At 39.3% G+C, this 20,616-nt stretch overlaps 1 protein-coding gene across 8 annotated transcripts in view; it reads right to left on the bottom strand.

The window, feature by feature from the left end:
* Positions 1-20,616, bottom strand: part of NPNT (nephronectin) — a 55,079-nt gene that overhangs the window by 28,136 nt on the left and 6,327 nt on the right. For 2 of the 8 annotated variants that reach the window (XM_068681888.1, XM_068681892.1), the window contains 4 exons: positions 19,963-20,063; positions 12,155-12,205; positions 4,784-4,876; positions 2,231-2,323 (listed from right to left, as the gene is read on the bottom strand). In XM_068681888.1, coding sequence (XP_068537989.1) covers positions 2,231-2,323; positions 4,784-4,876; positions 12,155-12,205; positions 19,963-20,063 — 338 coding nt within the window. The remainder of the gene's footprint in view (positions 1-2,230; positions 2,324-4,783; positions 4,877-12,154; positions 12,206-19,962; positions 20,064-20,616) is intronic. The other 6 variants (XM_068681890.1, XM_068681894.1, XM_068681889.1 and 3 more) reach the window with 3 other exon arrangements.

Genomic DNA, 20,616 nt, shown 5'->3' with positions numbered 1-20,616 from the left:
CTCTGAATACCACGTAATTTGGTACAAAATATTCTTAGTGCGGAAATGAAAGCTGAGGTGTTGACAAATAGATGACTGTTAGTACCGTACTCTGAGAACAACCTGATCTGGAAAGGTAGATGCATCAACTGCATTAGGATATCACATCGCATGCATTTTGTTTGTGAAATTTTGACTAAATTATTTGTTCTCTTCACTTCATTCTATTTCTGCCTGTAAATAAATGCTGTCTCATCAGTTTTTTACTCCTCTGATTCAGAACTTAAAATACATGGCCATGAATAAAACGCCTGCACCTTTGAACAGTCAGATTTTTTTTAACCTTGGCTGCCATCACAGAAGGCTAAGGTCACAAGGCATCAGAAATAAGCTGTTAGCACAGCTCCACACTAAATCTAAAACTCATGTGTCACGGGTTTTCACTTCTGCCTTTGACATTAGCTATTGGGAGGATGATGTTTTTAACCTTATGGAGTCAGAAGAAATGCTGCTGTTCGGGAAAACACGTACAGGCAGCGTCCTGGCTGCTGAAAAGCAAAGCCAGCCTCCAAACTGGCTGTGTTAGAGCACACTGCTCAGCCCGCTTTATTTTCCCTGATGTGCAACTTGTCTTTTTCTCCTTTTCAGCAGCAAAGACAGGCACGTACTCTGAAAGCACACAGTGAGCACCACTCAGTCTCCAGCAGGCACGCTATGTAATTACTGGTAGGTCTTCCCGGTTCTCTCTAAAGGCCCGTGTGAACATGCTGACAGCTCCCTCCATCTACCCCCGTGCTCCCATAATCCGTGACAGCGTGCTTCCCGCAGAACAGTCCGGATATACTGCACGTGGATGGGGGAGCACTGAAACATTCCTGCTATTAATATACTCTATCTGCTTCAGATGTGTTTCTTGTTCCTTAAGGAAGGTCTGCTTTTTTCAAGAACAGGTTCAGGCTAATGTTAGCAGTCAGGAAGCCAGCTATAGCAGCATACCTCTCGAACACATGCTGGTTCTAAAAAGGTCGGGTTACATACCCAAAGACATCAATTGCATACTTCAAACAACATTATATATAAAGATATCTCAGTATAAATGGCTATGCATCAAGAGAGGAAAAGAGAAAACATTAGAAGTTTCCTCTAAAGAAAAACAATTTGGAAACTAAAATGTATAAACTCAAATGTACACATCAATTTTCACCCTGGAATTTAGAACATAAAGAGCAACACTATTAAAGCGTTTAACAAATTCCTTTAATTCCTTTGCAGGAATTCACCACCCTGTTGGCACTACGGAAGGCAGGTCCGTAACAGAAGCATGGGGAGCTGAGCACAAGTATTTCATTTTTAAAGAAAAGAAAGAAAAATACGAATGCAAGGAAATGACAACATTTCTGTGCTGGAATATCCAGATGGGACTTCTCTGACCACTGTGTCACACATGATCTTGGATAACGACCAGCTTTGGTGCACACCCAACACTGTGCTTAAGCACAACTTTCTAGGAAGACAGAGCACACTCTATTATCTTTAATTAGTTTCCGCAGTAGACTCCAACACTCAAACCTTCTCTCTGCATTTTTATCCGTATTAGCTACCTCGAATCAGTAAACACAGAAGTCAAGTATTCAATACCAAGTTTACTCAGGCTGAAACAGAAGAAAGCCATCAGCCAGAAATAAAGTCAAAAAAATAATCTGTCAACCATACTACAAAAATAGTAGGTCAGCTTTCATTCCCAGCAAGTATCAACACATTACCACATTAAATGTCTTTATGACACATTTGTATCACGCTGAAGAGTTTTCCTCTCATCTCTTAGACTGATTAATCAACACCTGCCAAATGCAGAAGTTAATGATTCCCATTTTCTTCAACTTCTAGCCTTATATAAATCACAGTTTTGTCTTTATCTGACCCGATAAACATTTTCCATTGTTCTCAGTCTATGAAGGAACTTAGAAATAAATTAAAAAGTGCAGGTCCTGAAAGAAGAGCAGGGGAAAGAAACAAAAGCAGGATACAACAGTGAGCAGAGTGGAGAGTCAAGCCTTTTCAGACTGCAGGCACGCAGTACCAAGGAAATACAATCAGTTATTTGCTCTGCATGCTAATGACACAGCAGGTTCAGCTTTCACATCACAGCCATCGGTCTGTCAGCCTCCAACCCCTTTGCAAGAAATTCTGTTATTGTTTCAAGCCGTGCAGGGAGAAGGAGCACGCCGCCTGAGCTCCGGGACCATCTCACCCCTTGAAGGTGTATTTCTTGCATGCTGGTCCAGGGGGTGGAACAGACGCGCTTCACTGCTCTGAGCAGGCGGACTTGTGTATGGTTGCTCACCTTCACAGGGTGGGAGGAAGGCATAATAAAAATGAAGTGACCAAATCTTTGTCATATGCATTACTTTGTCATTAAGGAAAAAAAAAAAAAAAGGGAAAAAAAGGCAATGACAAGAATTGCTTTACCAAAAAAAAAAAACACAAAGAAGTAAACTTTTGCACTGTGTTCCTGGAACAAACAGAATAAGAAGATAGTAAGTTGCAGAAAAGATACTTTATATTCTTTATATAAAGACAACCTTTCCCTACCACAGGAAGTGACCTACACATGCTTCCAAATATTGGTAAAAATTGCAAGCTTTCAACTGCTCATATTTGTCTGTGAATATAGATCTTATTGAGGAGTTGGAATTAATTTTCTGGTGAACACGTTTTGGAAGAAGTACTAGTCCCCCTGTTATTACTATAAACTAGAGAGCTGACAGAGGGTATTTTCTTTCAGAAGGCTCAGCTTTTTTCTTAATTGGTTAGAGCTGTTAACTTGGGATTAAAAAGCCAGAAGGGAAACACTGAAGTCACTTAGATTTGAAAGCACTGGGGTGAGAGCATGGTTATCTATTGTACAAAGTCACTTCAGTAAATTGCTGACAACGGCAATGTAATAAGAAAGATGATCCTAATTCCTGAGTGATCTAAAGCGAGGTCTAGATTGCCACTGGAAAGGGACAAGCCTTCAGGCACCATCACACTGTCCAAGTTCAAGAGTCCTGCTGTGAGGCTGCATAGTTCTTTTGGGTTGATCCATGGAATATGGCTTTATCTTTGAGGCCCGTGCCTGTTCATCAGCACTCATACTCAAAGAATGTCTCTCACCAAGAATCTGAGCACACTTTAAAGCCCAATGCCATTCGCATATCCTAGAAAGACTTCCATCTCTGCAGAACTCCAATATGACTTCTGCCAACACCATTACTTTCTGTTATTACTAATTATTATTCTAGAACAAAAATGAGAAAGATATCCCCTTGACTGAACAGGAGAGCTGCTATATGAAGGTATAACAACACAGGTCATGCTTACCCTGTATGTAAGAGGGCTTCAGGAGGTGCCCACACTTCTAATCCACCCAGCCATCCAGACTGGGGGGTGGCTGTGCCATGCTCAAGTCTGTGGCAAGAATGCATACCCTGACCCCAGGAACAGCCATATAATGTAGAACAGACGTAGACTGTAGTGACCTGAACTGATGTACCTTTGGGACAACACCATCAGACATCTCAGAAATCTCGTGGACGTATGTCATGGCAACTTTGTCCCCAATAGCATGCAAGAATATTCGATCAATACTGGCTAAAAGACTTACTTTAATCATTTATCACACTTTTCTGTCTTTGGCGTTCAGTGGAAAGTGAATAGATCAAGCCTACATAGTCAACCAATTTGCACAGCGTTCTTCTGATATTGTTAAAGCAACCAATACTTATAAAAATGGTTACACATACATGTAACAACAGCACTGTTTTCTGAAAAAGTTCCAGACTGACTGAAACAGGCATAGAATAAAACCATATAATCCTATCCTTTACAACCAGTCCAGAGTAAAGGGAGATAAAATAACTTGATAGATGACAAAATAAACGAATCTTCAAATAATCCTTTTCTGAAGGATTAGTAAATCTGAAAACAAACATATAACTATTTTTAAAGAAAACAATATAAAATCAACACATCAAAAGAAGGTTAGCAACACCAGGGTGCATTTTTAAACAAAAAATGTTTTAGTTCTTCAGGTAAGGTTTTTCTACCATACTTCCTCAGCACTGTCAGAAAACATGGACATTTTCTGTAGACTGGGACAAACGAAAAAGAGAAGCGTCTTAATGAGATACCCGTGTATGTGAGCAAGTCTTAGGCAACAAAATCCAATTCTGTATTACAGTTCTGCTTTATGCTATATGATCCTTATACTGCTACATGTTTAACAATCAATTTTTGGAAAAAAATAAAAAAACACAATGAAACTAAGGTGATAATTCAATAAGATAACACTTCACCCTTCCAACTTTTATTTACACAATGCAATTTATTGCTAGCTACCTCATTCAGGATTACAAACACAAAAAATGAGAATGAATCCAGGAAATAGCTTTTAATTAAAGAAATGTTATTTCACTATCCAAAGCTGAGCATTGTGACCTCATGAAATAACAGTTCTGAACACAAGATTACCAAATTACCTGATTCAGATTCAGGGCAGCAGGTAGATACATATTTGATGTTAATCACATTAATTTCATGTGAAGAAAAGCAACTGCTTTCCTTGGATTATCCCACTGAAGATGTCATTTTCTCCACAAACACAAGCCCCGTATCAGAAAACTATACAGCAATAACAGAGCTGGTGTATGAGTTTGTTACCCTCTGCCTGCAGGCAACACACACAGCATTCGTGGGGGTGGGAGTCACCAATACCTTTGTGATTTCACAAAGAAATTCTCTTTCTTGGACTTCATTTTCTTACCTTGATTGCAGGTTTTTCCAGTGTATCCCGGGTGGCACTTGCACTTGTTTGGCCCAACGCATTCACCATGTTTGCACCCTGGCTGGCATATAGCTGCAAACAGAAGAACACTCATTACTCTTCCACTCCAGTCCCGACTGACAGTGCATTACTTTAAAACAAATGGCAACGACCTAACAAAAATTGTATCATTTATGTTCCTCCCTTGAGCACCATTATGTGTCTCAAATACCACTGTTCAAACAACAGATGCACTTTCAAAAAAAAATTGCCACCCCAATACACGTGGGAAGAACGAGATCCTCATTAGTATTCGATTTTTGTACAGCAGGAGGTTGTGCTCTTTCTGGGATATTAAACTCTTTTAGTACCTCATCAGCTCGCAGACAGCGTGCCTTCACTTGTGCTGCGTGTTAGTGTGCTGTGATTCACGTCGCTACATTTGGTAAGCCTGGAATATGCCCTGGCTATACAGGAATGTGTGCATCAATGTCAAAGCTGACATGCAAACCGAGCCATACTTCAGTCGCCAGTAGCAACAGTACAGCTCCTAGCATTCACAGGTAAGATTCTTCTGAGACTTCTAAGCAACATCCTTTGTCCACTTATTAACAAATGTTTTGCCTGAATCTGTCCCTCTCAGGTGTTTGGATTCTGGCACGGGAATTACTTTTATTTTTCTTCTTTTGGAGAAAAAAATGGACTGGGTAAAAAAACCTATAATATGCTGCTTTATCGCTGCATGCATCCAAGTCACTTCCACTCTGAACATTTCATGCATTTATTACCAATCCTGCTGTACAAATACACTCACAGAATGTGAATTTATGTTCTATTTGCTTCCAAAGTCAAGTTTGCCAGGTAATTTCTAATTCCCCAGATGGAGCACAAATACAGAACTCCAAGAAGCAATAGTTAGGAAACCATCTTTGGTACCTCCCTCAACATAACACAAATAAAATGCCTAAACTTTTAAAATAACATAAGCACTGCTTTTGAAGAAACATAAGAATTCATCCACAGATTTATTTCTGCTGAGCTAGGATTATTTCTTAGATGCTAACAGGAATATTTACAGAGTGCTAGGAACCCTGCATAACTCTGGAAACCATTTCATTGCTGAAAATTTTAAATATTTCCAAGCCTTTTTTACTAAACTTATTGTTTCAAGCTAGTGGAAAACTGAAATATTTAATAAGCTCTGAAATTATGTTTATCATTCTATGACAGGATGCAGATGTACAATTTTAGTGAGCTTACTGCTTAAGCAAGACAGACACAAATGAGAAAGAAATCAGAGGGTGGCATAACTCAAGTACTCTGTAATTAGGAGTTATTATTTACCCTAGCTTTACATTCATTTTCTAAGCTAACAGTATCATTTGGAATTTGCAAAGTAACTAACTAAACCCAGCTGTAATACTCATTAATCTGACAACAGCCTATATCATAAAATTGAATGTATTAAGGATCTAATTTAATAGAAATCTGTCAGAATGCACTCACAAATGCAGCTTGCGTTATAGCCAGGCTGTTCAACAGGGTTGAATTAAACATAATTAAAACAGAAAGAAGAGATTAGTTATGGTTATGAAAGAACTATGCAAATACATCTCTGATGTTCTAAAATCTTTTCCACAAGATGGAAAGCATCCAGAATTAGCAGTTCCCACAACTGCATCCACAGAAGCAACTGTTAGCACAGAAAGAGCTTGCTCCAGTTTCAGGACTGCATTTGCTCTCTACTATTATCAGGGCTTTTTTTTTTGTTTAAATATTGGACAAATATGAACAGTCATATCCCCAAGAACACAAGGCTTTGTTTCCAATCTTCAGCACTGCTCTTTGTGGATCTTCCTAACACTTCTGCAGTTTCTTCTGTAAATCTGTTTTTAGGAACATCTTAAAAGACAACAGAGTGGGATGTTTTTAGTTAATGCAAAAGCTTTCTTCCTATAAACGCTGGTCAGAAACAAAGAAACAGAAACATCACCCAATTAGAGAAAGTGGCTGTAGTAGTTTAGTAGACTGCTCAATGCTCTGTTTCAAAAAGTGTGCCCTTGGGTGATGGGCAGACAACTGAAGAACAACTGATTTATCATGAAAAACTTCTAGAACCTTGTAGTTGGAAACAATTACTGCTTTTTTAATCATTAGTCACAAACACGGAAAAAAAAAAAAATACATGCACTGCATTAAGAACTCATTTAGACCCAGTGACTCTCATCTTCCTGATACTATCTGCCCTGGTCTAACCAGAGGTAATGATGACAAAATGAAGACTATGAAGACCAAGTCCATGACTTTGAAGTCACCAGGGAAAAAACAAACAGATGTGATTACACTAGTGTAGAAACAAAAATGACTACCAATATGTTTTCCATGAAATTTCAACCATCCTTTAAAAAAAAAACATATTGTGAAGTGGGACACAGTTTAGTTTAGCTGACATTAAAAAGTCTTAGTCCCCCCCTTAAATGTATAAAGCAGACATTAGTAGCAGCTCAGACTGAGAAAAAAGATCTTACACCTGAAGACAAAAAGCCTTACACAATTTAGAAATGGAAATTTTTCTAACTCGGAAGGTCTGGTATCTGTACTACACCAAAAATTACGTAGCAGCATTAATAAATAATTATAATTATGAATAATTAGCTCTTAGCATTAATTAAATATCTAAAGCAAATGATATAGAACAACCATGAGGGATCTCATAGTTGTATAGCTTGTATATAACAAACAATGGGATCTGTGGCATCCTCAATGAATCATTAGTTCGACCAGCTCAACCAACTTAGCCCCATTCTAGGGTTCCATTTGCACAAAGTCAATAACGAAATCCAGGTATAAAACCAGACCTGAGCCTGACTTTCAGCATTTCATTTAATAGCTGGCAATTATTTCAGTTCTCAGGTAGATCTCTAGATATACATGACATATACTGATATAACTTGTTTTTCTGTTTGTTTTTTAATTTTCCAATCTATTTATTTTCTTGCATAGTTCCAGGTACTCTACTCACACATGAATAGACTGAGTGCATCACTTTTTTAATACAATTAGACTCATAAAGAGTGAAAAATAGCATCTCCCAAACTAATATTCTCTGCATCTTGACATGTAAAAGATGCAGAGACCCCCACAATCAACCTAAATAAAACAAACAGAACATTAGATCACCTCAAACTTGTAATGACTGTTGTAAAAAGACTGAAATAAGCCATGTCCATGGACTTCAGACTGCTGCTTGACCTCATTTCTTTACTGGCCAAGGAGGAAATATAGACATTGAAGAGCTACACCAGGCTGACAAAGTCACACTCTTACAGGCTTACAACAATAATATCCGAAAGACAAGGATCTGGAGAGGTTACCAAAGAGAAGCAAACAAGTCTTTATAATAGCAAATGTTTTAAACAAAAGTTAAGAGGACATAGGTATGCTTGTTGTATAGACAAGCTTGCCACTGAAAACGATTGCTAATCAAGAAAGGTGGAAGATTTCTCCAAGAAGTCCTCTCTGAAAGCATTTAAATGGGCATTCCTATATGATAGTAACATGGATCAAGATGGAAAGAAATCCTAAGCACAGCTATCTTCATAATTAGCCAACTGTTGCCAATTTATCTAGGCCAGTGATTAAACTACAACTAAACTTTGCAGTTCACTTTGTTGCCAGGTTTATTCAGGAGATACCAAAAAATGAACACTGCTCTCATGATCGTTCATTTCAGTCTGAACACTTTATATCATTTTTTGGGCCAGATATGAAGATTTGCTCTGCCTCGCTTCCCCCTGACTTCAATGGGAGTCAAAGATGTACGTATCCTAAAGACTTTTACTTGGCCAAGTACCTATTTTGAAGGTTGGCAAGAACTATTTTTCCTCCAAAATAAGATAAATACTGTGCATTTTAAGTTTCACGTAAACTCCAGGACAAACTAAACTTCCTGTAAAAATAATGGAGAGAGTTGAAACATGAGTGAACCATTTGGGTTTAGGGTCAGAGTTTTTTTCCTCAAGTGTGTGAGAGAAAGAATTTCTGGTGAAATGCAGACGTTGTCAGCATGTGTTACACTTGTGTAAAAGCGAGAAGCCACCCATCTTCCCAGCCACTACTAACAGCTGGTGGTGTCTAAGCATGACTAAATCACTCTGAATTATTATTTTTTAATTGCTGTGCAAGTACCCTAAGTGAAAAACACATTCAATTAATTTGCTGTGGAACAGCAATATTCAGGGTTTGTTTTTTGTTGTTGTTGTGTGCTTGTTGGGTGGTTTTGTTTGTTTGTTTGTTCCATCTGTGCATTCTCCCTGCAGACAGTTCCCTCAGACACTCCAGGGAAGTTCCCCTCAGGTTTTGTCAGCTCTGCACTAAACCAGCCACCTTTGGAGGGCAGTGGCATCTGCTGTCACCTCTATTCCCTCCCATCTACAACTGTGACGTTAACGATTTACTATTCCATCACCAAGCACTGCTTGGTGGAGTCCTAACCAGACACTTGTACTGCCTGGTTCCTACCTAACTCCTCTTCATTTGTGGTCAACAGCGGAAATTCCTGAGCTTCCTTAGTGGAGTTATCTTTACCAATATAACTCCATCTAGTTTTCCAACACTTCCAGCTATGTCTTCCATCAAAATACCCTTACGTATAATTCTCTGAGACATTCCCAAATACTATTTTTTTCTCTGCTTTGCCTCTAAATTTGTTCCATAATAGTCATTTCTGATTTCGCATGCCTTCTTTCTTGAGTGATGCCCACAAGAGGGTTTCAGTGGCAGAAGTTGCCCTCAGAGTTGCTCTTTCTGCATCCCTCCACTCAAATCTGCCTCAAAATGCCAACGTTCAATCTGTCCTTGAACCTATTTTCAGCTCTGAATCACACACACACACACATAGAATTTCTAGCTTGGAAGAGACCTCAAGATCATCGAGTCCAACCTCTGACGTCTAAGACTGCTTAAGAATACCTGCATCTGAAACTGTATTGATCATCTGTCTTGCTTCTGTCCTCTCTTCCCAAGTGACATATACATGTAGACCCTGATTTATTCTGACCCTAAATCCCAGTTCCTTAAAATTCAGTTTGTCCAAACACAGCAAGTAATCTCAGCCCAGAGATTATTACACACTACTGACCTTCACAAAACTCTGCTGGATTGTCTTACGCTGACGAATGCAGAACAGACTTCCAGTCTTACGATCACTATTTATGTTCTCACAGTGCCAACTTAAAAACTAGACTTGCGTGTTGGTGAAACAAGCTTTCTTCTCTGCTTCCTCCTGCACATGAAACTGTCTCCCTTTTTCCTGTGGCATTAGCAGACCTGAAGTTCTCTACTTATCTGCCTCAAAGCCAATTTCAGCTCGTGTCTGCCTACTTCTATTTAGCCTTTGTATCTCCACCTGCTTCTCCCACAGGCATAGGTAGCAATGTCATAAACACACAGAAAAATAAACCTACCTCATTCACAGTTGTTTTGATCTAGAGATTCCTCCAAGGTATGAGCTAACTCGCACAATAAATCACTGGAGCTCTTTCAAAGTTACACGTTTCTTTTTTGCTCTACCACACGCAAATGCAGAAGAATGCAGAAAGCTGAACGTACCACACAGCTATCAGTAGGGGCTACAGACGTGTGATTACCATAACTCACATTACAGAATTACTTCTGAAAAAACCTTGCCTCCCAGATAAGTGTGCTAGCAGTCACAACACGCATCTCTGTAGAGTTTCGTAGGCTTGATTAGGGTAACTGGGGTTTAACTTTCAGATAATTTCATATGCAAAACGTTCCTTAATCTAGTTTTTGAAAGACAAAAAAGTCCTTGACCAACTTCAGTAACCAGAGACTGACGATATCGACAGATAAAATGGCAGTAAATAATGCCTGAGTATTTTTCCAAAAGTGATTTGCATTTATTTGTAGCATTCATGATAACACGTTAAATAGCACGCGGGAGCTTCTACCTGAAACACGTAGTGCTATTAAGTAAGTGGCTCCTAATTTTACATGCAGAGCTCCTACCTTTGCCTGCATAAATCAGTTGTTCAATTTGCACATATGATTGTGGTAATGGCACATTAACATGACAAACTGCAACCAGAGGGGGCTGGCTATTCACGCAGTGAATTCTTTGCTTGCTGCCAAATGTGTTTCTCAACTGCATATGCAAATCCAGACCCTGGTTCACGAGTGCCTTGCTATTAAGAACAGCGCTTAAAAGTACACACAATTTTAGCTTGGGTAACACTGAAATCAAAGGGATTTAATGAAGCCAGTGAAAGTTAATCTGATGCTTATGCACTTAAAACACTTTTTAAACATCAGTGAAAATCTATCTAACACAATGCAAGTTAGAAAAGCCAGAAATATTTCATGTTTTGTCATGCTTTTCATGTTTGCGTTTCCACTGGCTCATGACACCTCCTTAAAGACCTGCACTTTATCATCTCAAATGCATGTTTGATACCTGAATCTTTCTGTGTGCGTACTGAACTCTAGCTGGCAGAAGCAGGCTACCACGGGTGTCACTATGTGCAGTGGCAGAATAGAAATGGTGCCCTAGTGCTATTTTGTTTATAGCAATATAACGCTCAGGGGCTTCAGTGGAGTAACCTCTGTATCACGGTAACGCAGCTGACTTTTATGCCCAGATGAACAGCCGATTGCTTTGCTCCTCTTCTAAAGACTGGTGCTCCCACCACAGGGATAAGTAAACAAATAAAAAATAATAAAAAAAAATAAATAAGCAAACAATTCTTAAGCAGCAGAATCTAAACTGATTTCATTTTGCTCTAATATGCCAGGCCATACATTGCTGTAGACCAGGGGCCGTGACATTTCCCTGTAGTGGGAATGCCAGCTTGTCGTGGAGGTGCAAAGCAGACAACACTAAGTGCTTCAGCCATCCCAAACTAACCTCCCACTGCACAATTCAACGCTGGGAAAGCAAAATCAGGCCTCAGAAATCTGGCAGCTTGTAAAGGTGATGCTGGGAGTATAAATAACTTTCAGGAGAGAAAAAACATTGCTTGGAGTTTGAGAATAAAATAAAGAAATGGAAAAGAGAAAGAGAAAAAGGGACGTGTGAAATAGGTTAGAAAATAAGATTCTCATTAGATAGGTGACTGGGATTAATAAAAACAAAAAAAAAAACTTTTCATTTCCTTCCACCCTCATCTTCCCCAAATCAGTGCTTTAAAAGAGAAGGAGAGAAAGAGAGAAAGAAAGAAAGAGAGAGAGGAAAAAAAAGAAAATCTACATCTTCTTGTCATGTATTATAGTTTTCATAAACTTATGACTTAGAGGCCATAACTCCAAGTCATAATCTTGCCAAAATTATTTCAAGAAATATGTTCAGCTAACCTTTGGGCTGGCACCTTAGGCTGGCTATTCTCTGCCTTAAGACGTAGAAAGCTGCAAAACAAATATCCAAAAAAAAAGAAATTCCAGCTTTTTTTTTTATTATTATTATTTTTTCCTGTAAGGAGGATGGACTTGGCTGGGGCTTTTATCAACTTGTTACATTCCTGGAGACTTACACACATTCAACATTCAGAGCTTTTCTGAAATAAAAAAAAAAATTCTGGTACACATTTAAAAATGGAAATACCTTACATCAGTCTTTCATTACGAGATTTAGCAAACACATTCTGATATATGAGAGTAATTCAATATAATGACGTGATGCTATTCTTATTCAGTCAACTAAGGAGCTACATTTTGTCATGTTTCGAAGGGTACATAGTTGTAAAAATTCTCATGTTTCACAATTTATGTTCCATGTTTCCATCAGAGCATAAATGTTAAAGAGGTTAAATCTTAAAGAGACAGTATCCTTTCGTTTAAATACATGTGGACATTCTCAATGCTGCAACTCCACAAAACAAACGTGAAGGGTTGCATCTGGATGCTAATTTGAGAATAATTAAAATTGCACCCATTTTAAAGTATCTGAACATCTGCAACCAATAAATACGCTGTCGTATAAATTTACTGGTCATTTTTATAATGTTTAAATTTTCAATGTCAGCTAAATTAAAACTAATGCTTGGAGACCTTTCCAGCTCGTACTGCCATATGAAACTAAATACACTACAAAAGTTAAATAAGATGGAAACAGAGATTTATGTTTCAGGCTCATACTCAATCAATTTACTTGCCAATAAAATGAAAGGTAGCAGCACAGCTTGTTAGGCTACATAACCTCATTATAAAAGACGGGGGCTTAAGCAACAGTAGCTCTTTGTATTTTACGCAATGTGTGTCCAACACTTAAAGGTTTGCTGTGACTGCAACTTTTATCAATTTAAAACAGTTTTCAGTAGAAAGTCCCTTAGTGTTTATTATAGTGGAGGGAGCTTCCCCAGGTTGCTGATGGGCTTTGAGAGAAGCTCCACATACAAATACGATCAAATCATGTTACTGGTGATATTTCCCTGGGACAAACTGGACCATAAAAGTATGATTCTATGCAGGAGGGATGCAATGGGGGAGTGGAAAAGGATACTGTATCTTTAACATAGCAAAGTCATAACTGTTTAGGACCATAAAGCTTCTAAAGTGAACACAAACACTGAATAAAAATAGCAAAACCTCATTTTATTTTCTTGCATGACAGTATTAAAGTGGTAGTGCAATTCTGTATAAATGTCTTTTCTTTGACAAACACCTAAAGATGCACAAAGTTACTGGTCATACAGTAAGATCTGTGCATAGCAATATTCATTAAACATTGCCAACACGATGTGTTAATGTTCTCACAGCCACAAATTTAGTAACAAAACTCTTGCTGGATTTAAGGAGGCTTAAGCCAGTGGGCCAAACCCCTGGAAGCCATTATTGTCAAGGTTCATTATTGACAAAATCGTGGCTTTATTTTGCTAAAGATTTGTGCAGCTTGGACCATACAGAATTGCCATTTCCACTTAAAGCATCATTACATACAAGAAACACAAGTCCTAAGCAACTCATGGCCTCTTCTCCCATTGATGTACGAGATGATTTAGATGAGTAAACTCCCACCAACACTACTGTTGGTTATACACAATCTCCTTCTAGGCATCAATGAGAGCAAAACCACCTCTTCCCCCTGCCCCTCCCCAGCACCTTGCATCTCTGTAAATAGATGGCACAGCACGGATAGACAGTCTTGAAGCTCATTAAGACAGAAGCAAATACAGAACGGATTTCTCCACAACAGTTGCAAGAAGGCAGCAGCATGCACAATTTCCAGCAAAGCATCTGGTTATGCCTGCATCTGCTATTTCAGCTTGTACAAGCTCCCCCCTCTTTCTTGCAAGAACTTCCTGCAGCAACATGCATTTCACTAGGCTGGACTAAATCTAAATGCTACTCTGACATCTTCCAGTCCATTTCTTAACAGCACAATGCTTAGACACGGTGTAAACTGATGGCTTGACTTCTATTTTTACTAATGGGCTATTGGATTGTATAGCTTCTTGACTGCTCTGTCCCTGAGCTTTTAAAATTCATTGTGGTTTTACAGTAAGGTGGTGGGAAACTGCTTTGCTGACCTATCCTGGCTCTGTTCTAGGGGGAGAAGACTCTAACCTCAGCATAGACAGATAACCAGACTGAGTTGCAACAGATGGACTCTCTAAAAGAGCACACTCATCTTCTTGATCCCCTTTCAGGATGGGCTTTATCGACTTTGTTAATGTTTAAGGAGAATTCAACAATGTCATCAAATAACAGCACTATTTGTTACATCCATGTTCAGTGGGATGTTATTCCTGTTAAACACCTATCGCTGGTCAAACTTTCTGTCCACTGGACAAACTCTCAGAGTACCTCTGTCAACCTCAACACTCATGCAGACTCTAGCCAGCAGAGGATCTGACAGTAAGTCAGCATCAGTTTATGGAAGCTGTAGATCCAAGCTTCTATTTTGTACACGTGTGAATGCAGGAAAAGAAACCACATTCGCCGTTGCCTCCAGCAAAGGAGTTGTCCAAACCGTAAGCTAGAACAAGAACTCGAGTAGCTTTCCATTGTTTTTCTTAAAAAGCTTACTCAACTTTTAAAAGCTATGTTAAAGAAGTAGTATCTCTTTCTGCCAGGTCTTATTTAATAAAATGAGTTTAGTTCTTGGCTGTTAAACTGCAGGTGAAATTGTGAAGCAAAAGGCAGCTTACATCCTTAGTTCAGCTTGACTACATCTAACTAGCACACAAATGACTTACAAACAGACATGCAGCCAAGTACAAAGCAGGTGTATTTTGTCCACGAAAGGCACACACACGTGGAAACCATTTTTATAGCTTCTGAAAGAGCTACAGCACTTCTTGTAAGCCAGCTAAAAGCACGGCAGGTAGGCCACTAGTTCTAGGAATGACTTACAAGAAGCCAAGCCAGATCAGTGGCAAAAACATCCACAAAGAACTAAATGTTTCCAACAGCCCCTAGCGCAGCTTCTTGGGAACTAAAGGGAAGAACTTACACTAAAGAACAAAAAGTATCACATTCCTTCTCACATACACCTCTGCATGAAATCAGTGTCTCTATTATCCCGCATTTTAGTTTCCTGATAAACTAACCAGGTTCCAGAGTCCAGTATATGTGCGTGGGGTGTGTGTGTGTGTGTGTGTGTGTGTGTGTGTGTGTGAATTCACAGGTCATTTCCCTACAGTGGGTTGGCAGCCAGGGTCAGTCGAGCAGTAGTCCAAGGATTTTCCTGCTGTTTTGCCCACCTCTGACCTGGCAGATGCTTGGACAACAAAGGCCTGGATTATCCTGCCCTTAAGAAACACCGAGGGAGTGAGCCATCCTTACAGAAAACTGTCACAGACGTTGATTAGGGGGACAAGATGCTGGGCTTCAGCAGAGCTCCTAGACTACAGAGGCTAGACTCCTGAAATTACCAAGGACTGGTTTTCCTTCTGAAGTTGACATTTCTCATCTGTCTCAAAGAACTTGAGCTTCAGCCCTACCATTGCTGCAAATTCTCTTCACCTGGGTGTTTCAAACCATGAAAATTACTGCTGACTAACACATTAAAAAAGAAAAAAAAAGTTGAATTAACTTCCCAAGGCATTTTTTTTCTGCTGCTGTGGGGGAAGAAAGCTTGGTTTTCCCTTACCCAAGTAAATCCCACCAGCTGGGCAACAATATGAGATTTTTGAACTAATTTCAATGGGGAAATTTGACACCTGACTTTAAAGCACTGATGACGTAAGTCCAATGGTGCACAGAATCAGCTCTACCAGTGATGAGGTTTCTTCATGTGAACTCAGAGTTGTTGCTCAAACAAATTGCTGCTGCTTCCAAATTAGCCTATTTACGCACCAGGTTTAATCAATAAACCCATTCAAAATCTCAGAAAGGCTACTCAATTAAGTCATAGGATATATCCACCGCTCTAATTCTAGCTTAGGCCACTAAATAAGTGTAGATGGTTTTTCAATTTACAAGGACTTAGAAAACCCAGTGAAGTTATTTGAGATACGTTTGTTCAGCACCTTTGAAAATATGGCTATATTGATATCAATCTAAAAATGGCTCTAGCTGCCTAAACACGGATCTCACTTGGTGTTCATAACCCACAAGGAAGAAAAAATCCAACATGTTTCAAAATTTTTGATTATTTCAGTTGGAGGGACACCTTCTAAGTGCATTTGCTGAAGCTGCCAAGAGCATTTGGGAAGGCAATTTTATATCACCATAGAGGCAGTATTTCTATGAGCTGTTACAGCTGATACTGACAGGCTTTGGTAGTGAGTTAGAGAGATCAGATCTACATGCACTTCCTTACACCTACAAGTCTTGACTGGTATAATTTATTAACAGGAGAGAGGATGTTTTAAAGGTAGAGTATAAATGGAAGGAGGGGCCTGATTTTGACTTCTTCCTGCATGTTTGTAAGAGTGAAAAAGACAGCTGGGTTATGCTGACATATGTTACTAAGCAGCACTAAGCACAGTTATGCTGCATGTACACCCATATGTCAAAGGGACATAAAAGGAATTTCGCCAGGCTTCCCCAAAGCAGGTTTACCTAGCACGATTCGGCTTCAATTTGCAATTTTACAGATGGGCTACAGATCACAAGCGTGGCATTACCATGGCTTAATTAATGAGTTACCACTTGTCAGCTGAGCCACGCTCCTATCCTGTTAGAGCTGATGTACACAGACTCAACCCTCCTTCACAGTTAAACCATCGCCTTACACCATGCTCTAAGCTAACAATTTTCTCCTCGATAGCCGTGGGCATGCGACAGGCCCACGCGTGCCTGGTGAAGCAGCCAGCACGGCTCAGCTGGGCAGCAGGAAACGTGTCCAAGTGTGTTTGCAACTGCTCGCCTGTGGCTCATCGCGACTCAGAAGCCGTGCTGTAACTCTAATCTGGGACAACTCCGCCACATATTGGGCCTCTAATCTTGCTACTCGCTGTCTCCAGCACTGCTTTCACCTTACATTTGCTCTTGGTAGGATAAACTCAAAAGCGATCGGGGCATACGCAGCAGATGATGAATGACTAAACAGGTGAGAGTGCAAATGTGCTGCAACACTTGCAGGTATAACAAGGATGATTCAAACCACTTAGTTTGATTATAGCAGTTCAATCCCACTAATAAAAAACTGGGCATTGTTACCTAAATATTTACTGCTTCATTTTTGGACTCACTTTTAAACTAGGTCTCACTAATCATTTTTAAGTCTGACCCTATATTTATTTTCATTGCATAAATACTATTTATTCTAGAAATGGCAAAGGAAACATACACTTAGTACAGAAAGTCTAAAATTTATGCCATTTATCTTTGGGCCAGGACTAAGAGGCTTGCCTTTCCCCATAGAGCAGGAGAAACAACTGTGTACTTGGCTTTCTGGAAAATTTTCAGTGATATCCCTTTGTACAGTAAAACACTCAAGGCTGCCTTTGAGGCCAGGAATGCCGAATGCCGCCTTGCGTGTGAGGTTAATCCTTCACACTGACTGCCACATTCCCAAGGTGGAGAGCTGACTACAGATTTTCTATTTGGCTGCCAGCACTAGGAAGATTCACTTTCATTTAGCGTAATCTCCCACTCTGTGATATGACTGGAATTTTCACCACCCACAACTGGGGCACGCTTCCTTGCTTTATTTTTCTAGGAGCTTGGCTCCCCTTTCAGAACTAGAATGAGCAGCTAAGTTTTGAGTGAGGTCTTCACCCAGATGTCTAGGACTCCTCTAAAACAGCAAGTTCAGATAAAAAAATATCCCAGCACCTGGGTGAAAAAAAAAATGGAAAAAAAATATTTATACACCTAAATGACAACTGTATTCCTGTCAAAGTCTGGTCCCAGCTACTGGAGATGACCACATAAAATCCATCTCTGCACTCCCTGGAAAAGTGCATGGAGGACCAAAATAATGGACTTAGGCACCGTAGAAGGAGATGAGAATTCACTTAGCTTTAGCCTTAAAAAAGGAACGTTCATGGTACCTGAAAAAGTTGGAAATCACTACAAGTGACCTTACTGAGAAAATTCAAAGACTAAAAACTAATAAAATAAAAAAAAAAGACTCTCTGGATGTTATGTCTCAGTTTTGTTTTTTAGTTATGATTTTTTTGCTAGTATCACTTTATGCTATTCCCATCTCCCAAGACTACAAAAACTGCAACTCCAAATCAGACTTTGTAACAGCGAGAATTTAAAGGACAAGTACACCTGTAGTTGACTTCCAGCTAAATGTGAGTTGAAAATTATGGTCATAACACAGGAGATGACATGTCTAAGTAAAAGGCCACAATTAGACCTTTTATTTTTGTGTGTTTGTTTTTTTTTCCAGTGCAAATTATTGATAATTCTCAGATAAGTCTTCCTAGCCTAAAACACTTAAATGCTCAATGATTTTCAAATATGTGTTATAATATATTGACAGACATAAATTCTATTATCTCTGGACCAGCTTCAATCAACCTACTTCACAGTCTCCTTCCTTATCTATAAATGTTCATCCCAGTGAAAGGACTATTTCTGTTACCAGCCCCAGCTCTAAAAATCAAAATGACTCATGAGACAGGCTGAGATACTGATCTGAGAACTTCACATCTGAAAACAGTAGCAGGTATGTTATATTCCAAAAGTACTTTCCCTAGCTTTTAATTTTTATTTTAACCAGTCAACTTATATACCTATTAAACACTGGTGGCTTCTAACACACTTGGGAAGGAAAGAGACAGTATTGCTATTTACAGATTTGAACAAAACCTTTGCTGAGAGTCTATTTGCATTGCCAATGCTACTTCTGTCTTTCGTCTTTCTATCAGCCGCCTGCCTATAATCACTGTCCTGCAGACTACACAGCTAATAATTCAATACCTGTTTTCCTTTAAAAATGGCTTGGCAGAAAATCATCTAGTTAGCAGACAGTTGCATCTTAATCAGAAAAGCAAGAACCAGTATTTATAGGTTTACTCCTGCAAAAGCTTTGGGGAAATCACTCATGTATGTACTGTTAGGCACATGAGTCAGTGTTCCCAGAATCAAAGCTTATAATTTTAACAAGCTGAGGTCTCTGTGACAGTCCTAACACTTTTCACTTCTACACAGTGCTAGCTGCCACCATAGAATACTTTTTGAAGTTGCTGTTAATGATGAGGGCTTATCTATCTCACTACCCTGCAATTATACTGAGGATTCTAAATAGATGTGAAAATCTCAGAGATGTTCTCTTCACGTGTGACCCAATAAAAGGATGCTGTCAGGCTGATTCATATAGCCTTAGTTGGGAGTTACTGAAATAACATTTGAACTTAGCATCAATTTGTGTATTTCCATTAACTTTTTAAATGAAATGCCAATTATTTAAGATTTCCTTCTCGGATATAAATATTCCTGCCTGCATTGCTTGTAACATGACACTGTGGTGTTACGTCATGCTATTAGGCCAGAGGACAAAACGAAACAGAAACAAAATAAAAATTCACAAATTCTCCTTGCCTTAAGCAAAGTTTACCTTCCTTGATTGCAATCAGTTTTAGAACTGTTAATAATAGATTGAATTTTAGCCTGACAACATCCTTTCAAGTAGATCAGACTCACACATGCAAAAGCCTATGCCCTGCAGTATAAAACTGTGTGTGAACATGTGAAAGATAGGACTAGGTGTGTACAAGCCTTTCCTACGAGTGACTAGAAGCCCCAGCAGCGATGGTACTCACGTTGACAATGTCCCCAAGCCAAGCGGGCCCAGCCCCAGCAGCAGTCAATTCTACTTCCAAACCGGCACAGTCCTGTGGAAGAGACTATTTGTCTGGGCCACCTGAACGAGACATTTCAAAAAAAGGCTGGTGAGATGTTTTGAAACCGTTCCATATTAAGAAAAACAAATTAGAAAAATAATAATAATAATCTTTCCTGCACAGAGGCTTTTGTGGTAAACAAGAACTGCTCTGAGTTGAGTCTGTGATATTCCTGTCATTAAAATAGCGTGTAGGTCGGAAATTGTAAACAGCTATAGACAAAAAAAAAAAAGGGGAAGAGATAATTTGGGTAAGTTTGTAAAGCCTGAACCAATTGACATGCTTGGCAATATGCTCACTGCTGCCGCTCACAGGGCTAAGCAATCCCAGAAGTTTGGATCTATGATGGGGAATTAAACACCATCACAGACTTTCAGCATTGATTTTTTTCGCAGCATATCGCCACATTTTCTCACAGAAGGAAAAAAAAATAACCAAAACTAAAGCTTCTCATGCTGTTAAAGTGGATAAATGCAAAAGGAGAGCTAGTGCCAGAGTGAATAAACGCAACAGGGAACGAGAGAGCGCGGTCCTAGGCACTTCCAAAGTATTGTGGGGAGTTGTTAATGCTTC

Source organism: Anas acuta, chromosome 4, assembly GCF_963932015.1.
Source record: "Anas acuta chromosome 4, bAnaAcu1.1, whole genome shotgun sequence".
Taxonomy (NCBI): domain Eukaryota; kingdom Metazoa; phylum Chordata; class Aves; order Anseriformes; family Anatidae; genus Anas; species Anas acuta.
Note: the sequence above shows the minus strand (reverse complement) of the source record. Positions and strands in the feature narration are given on the sequence as shown.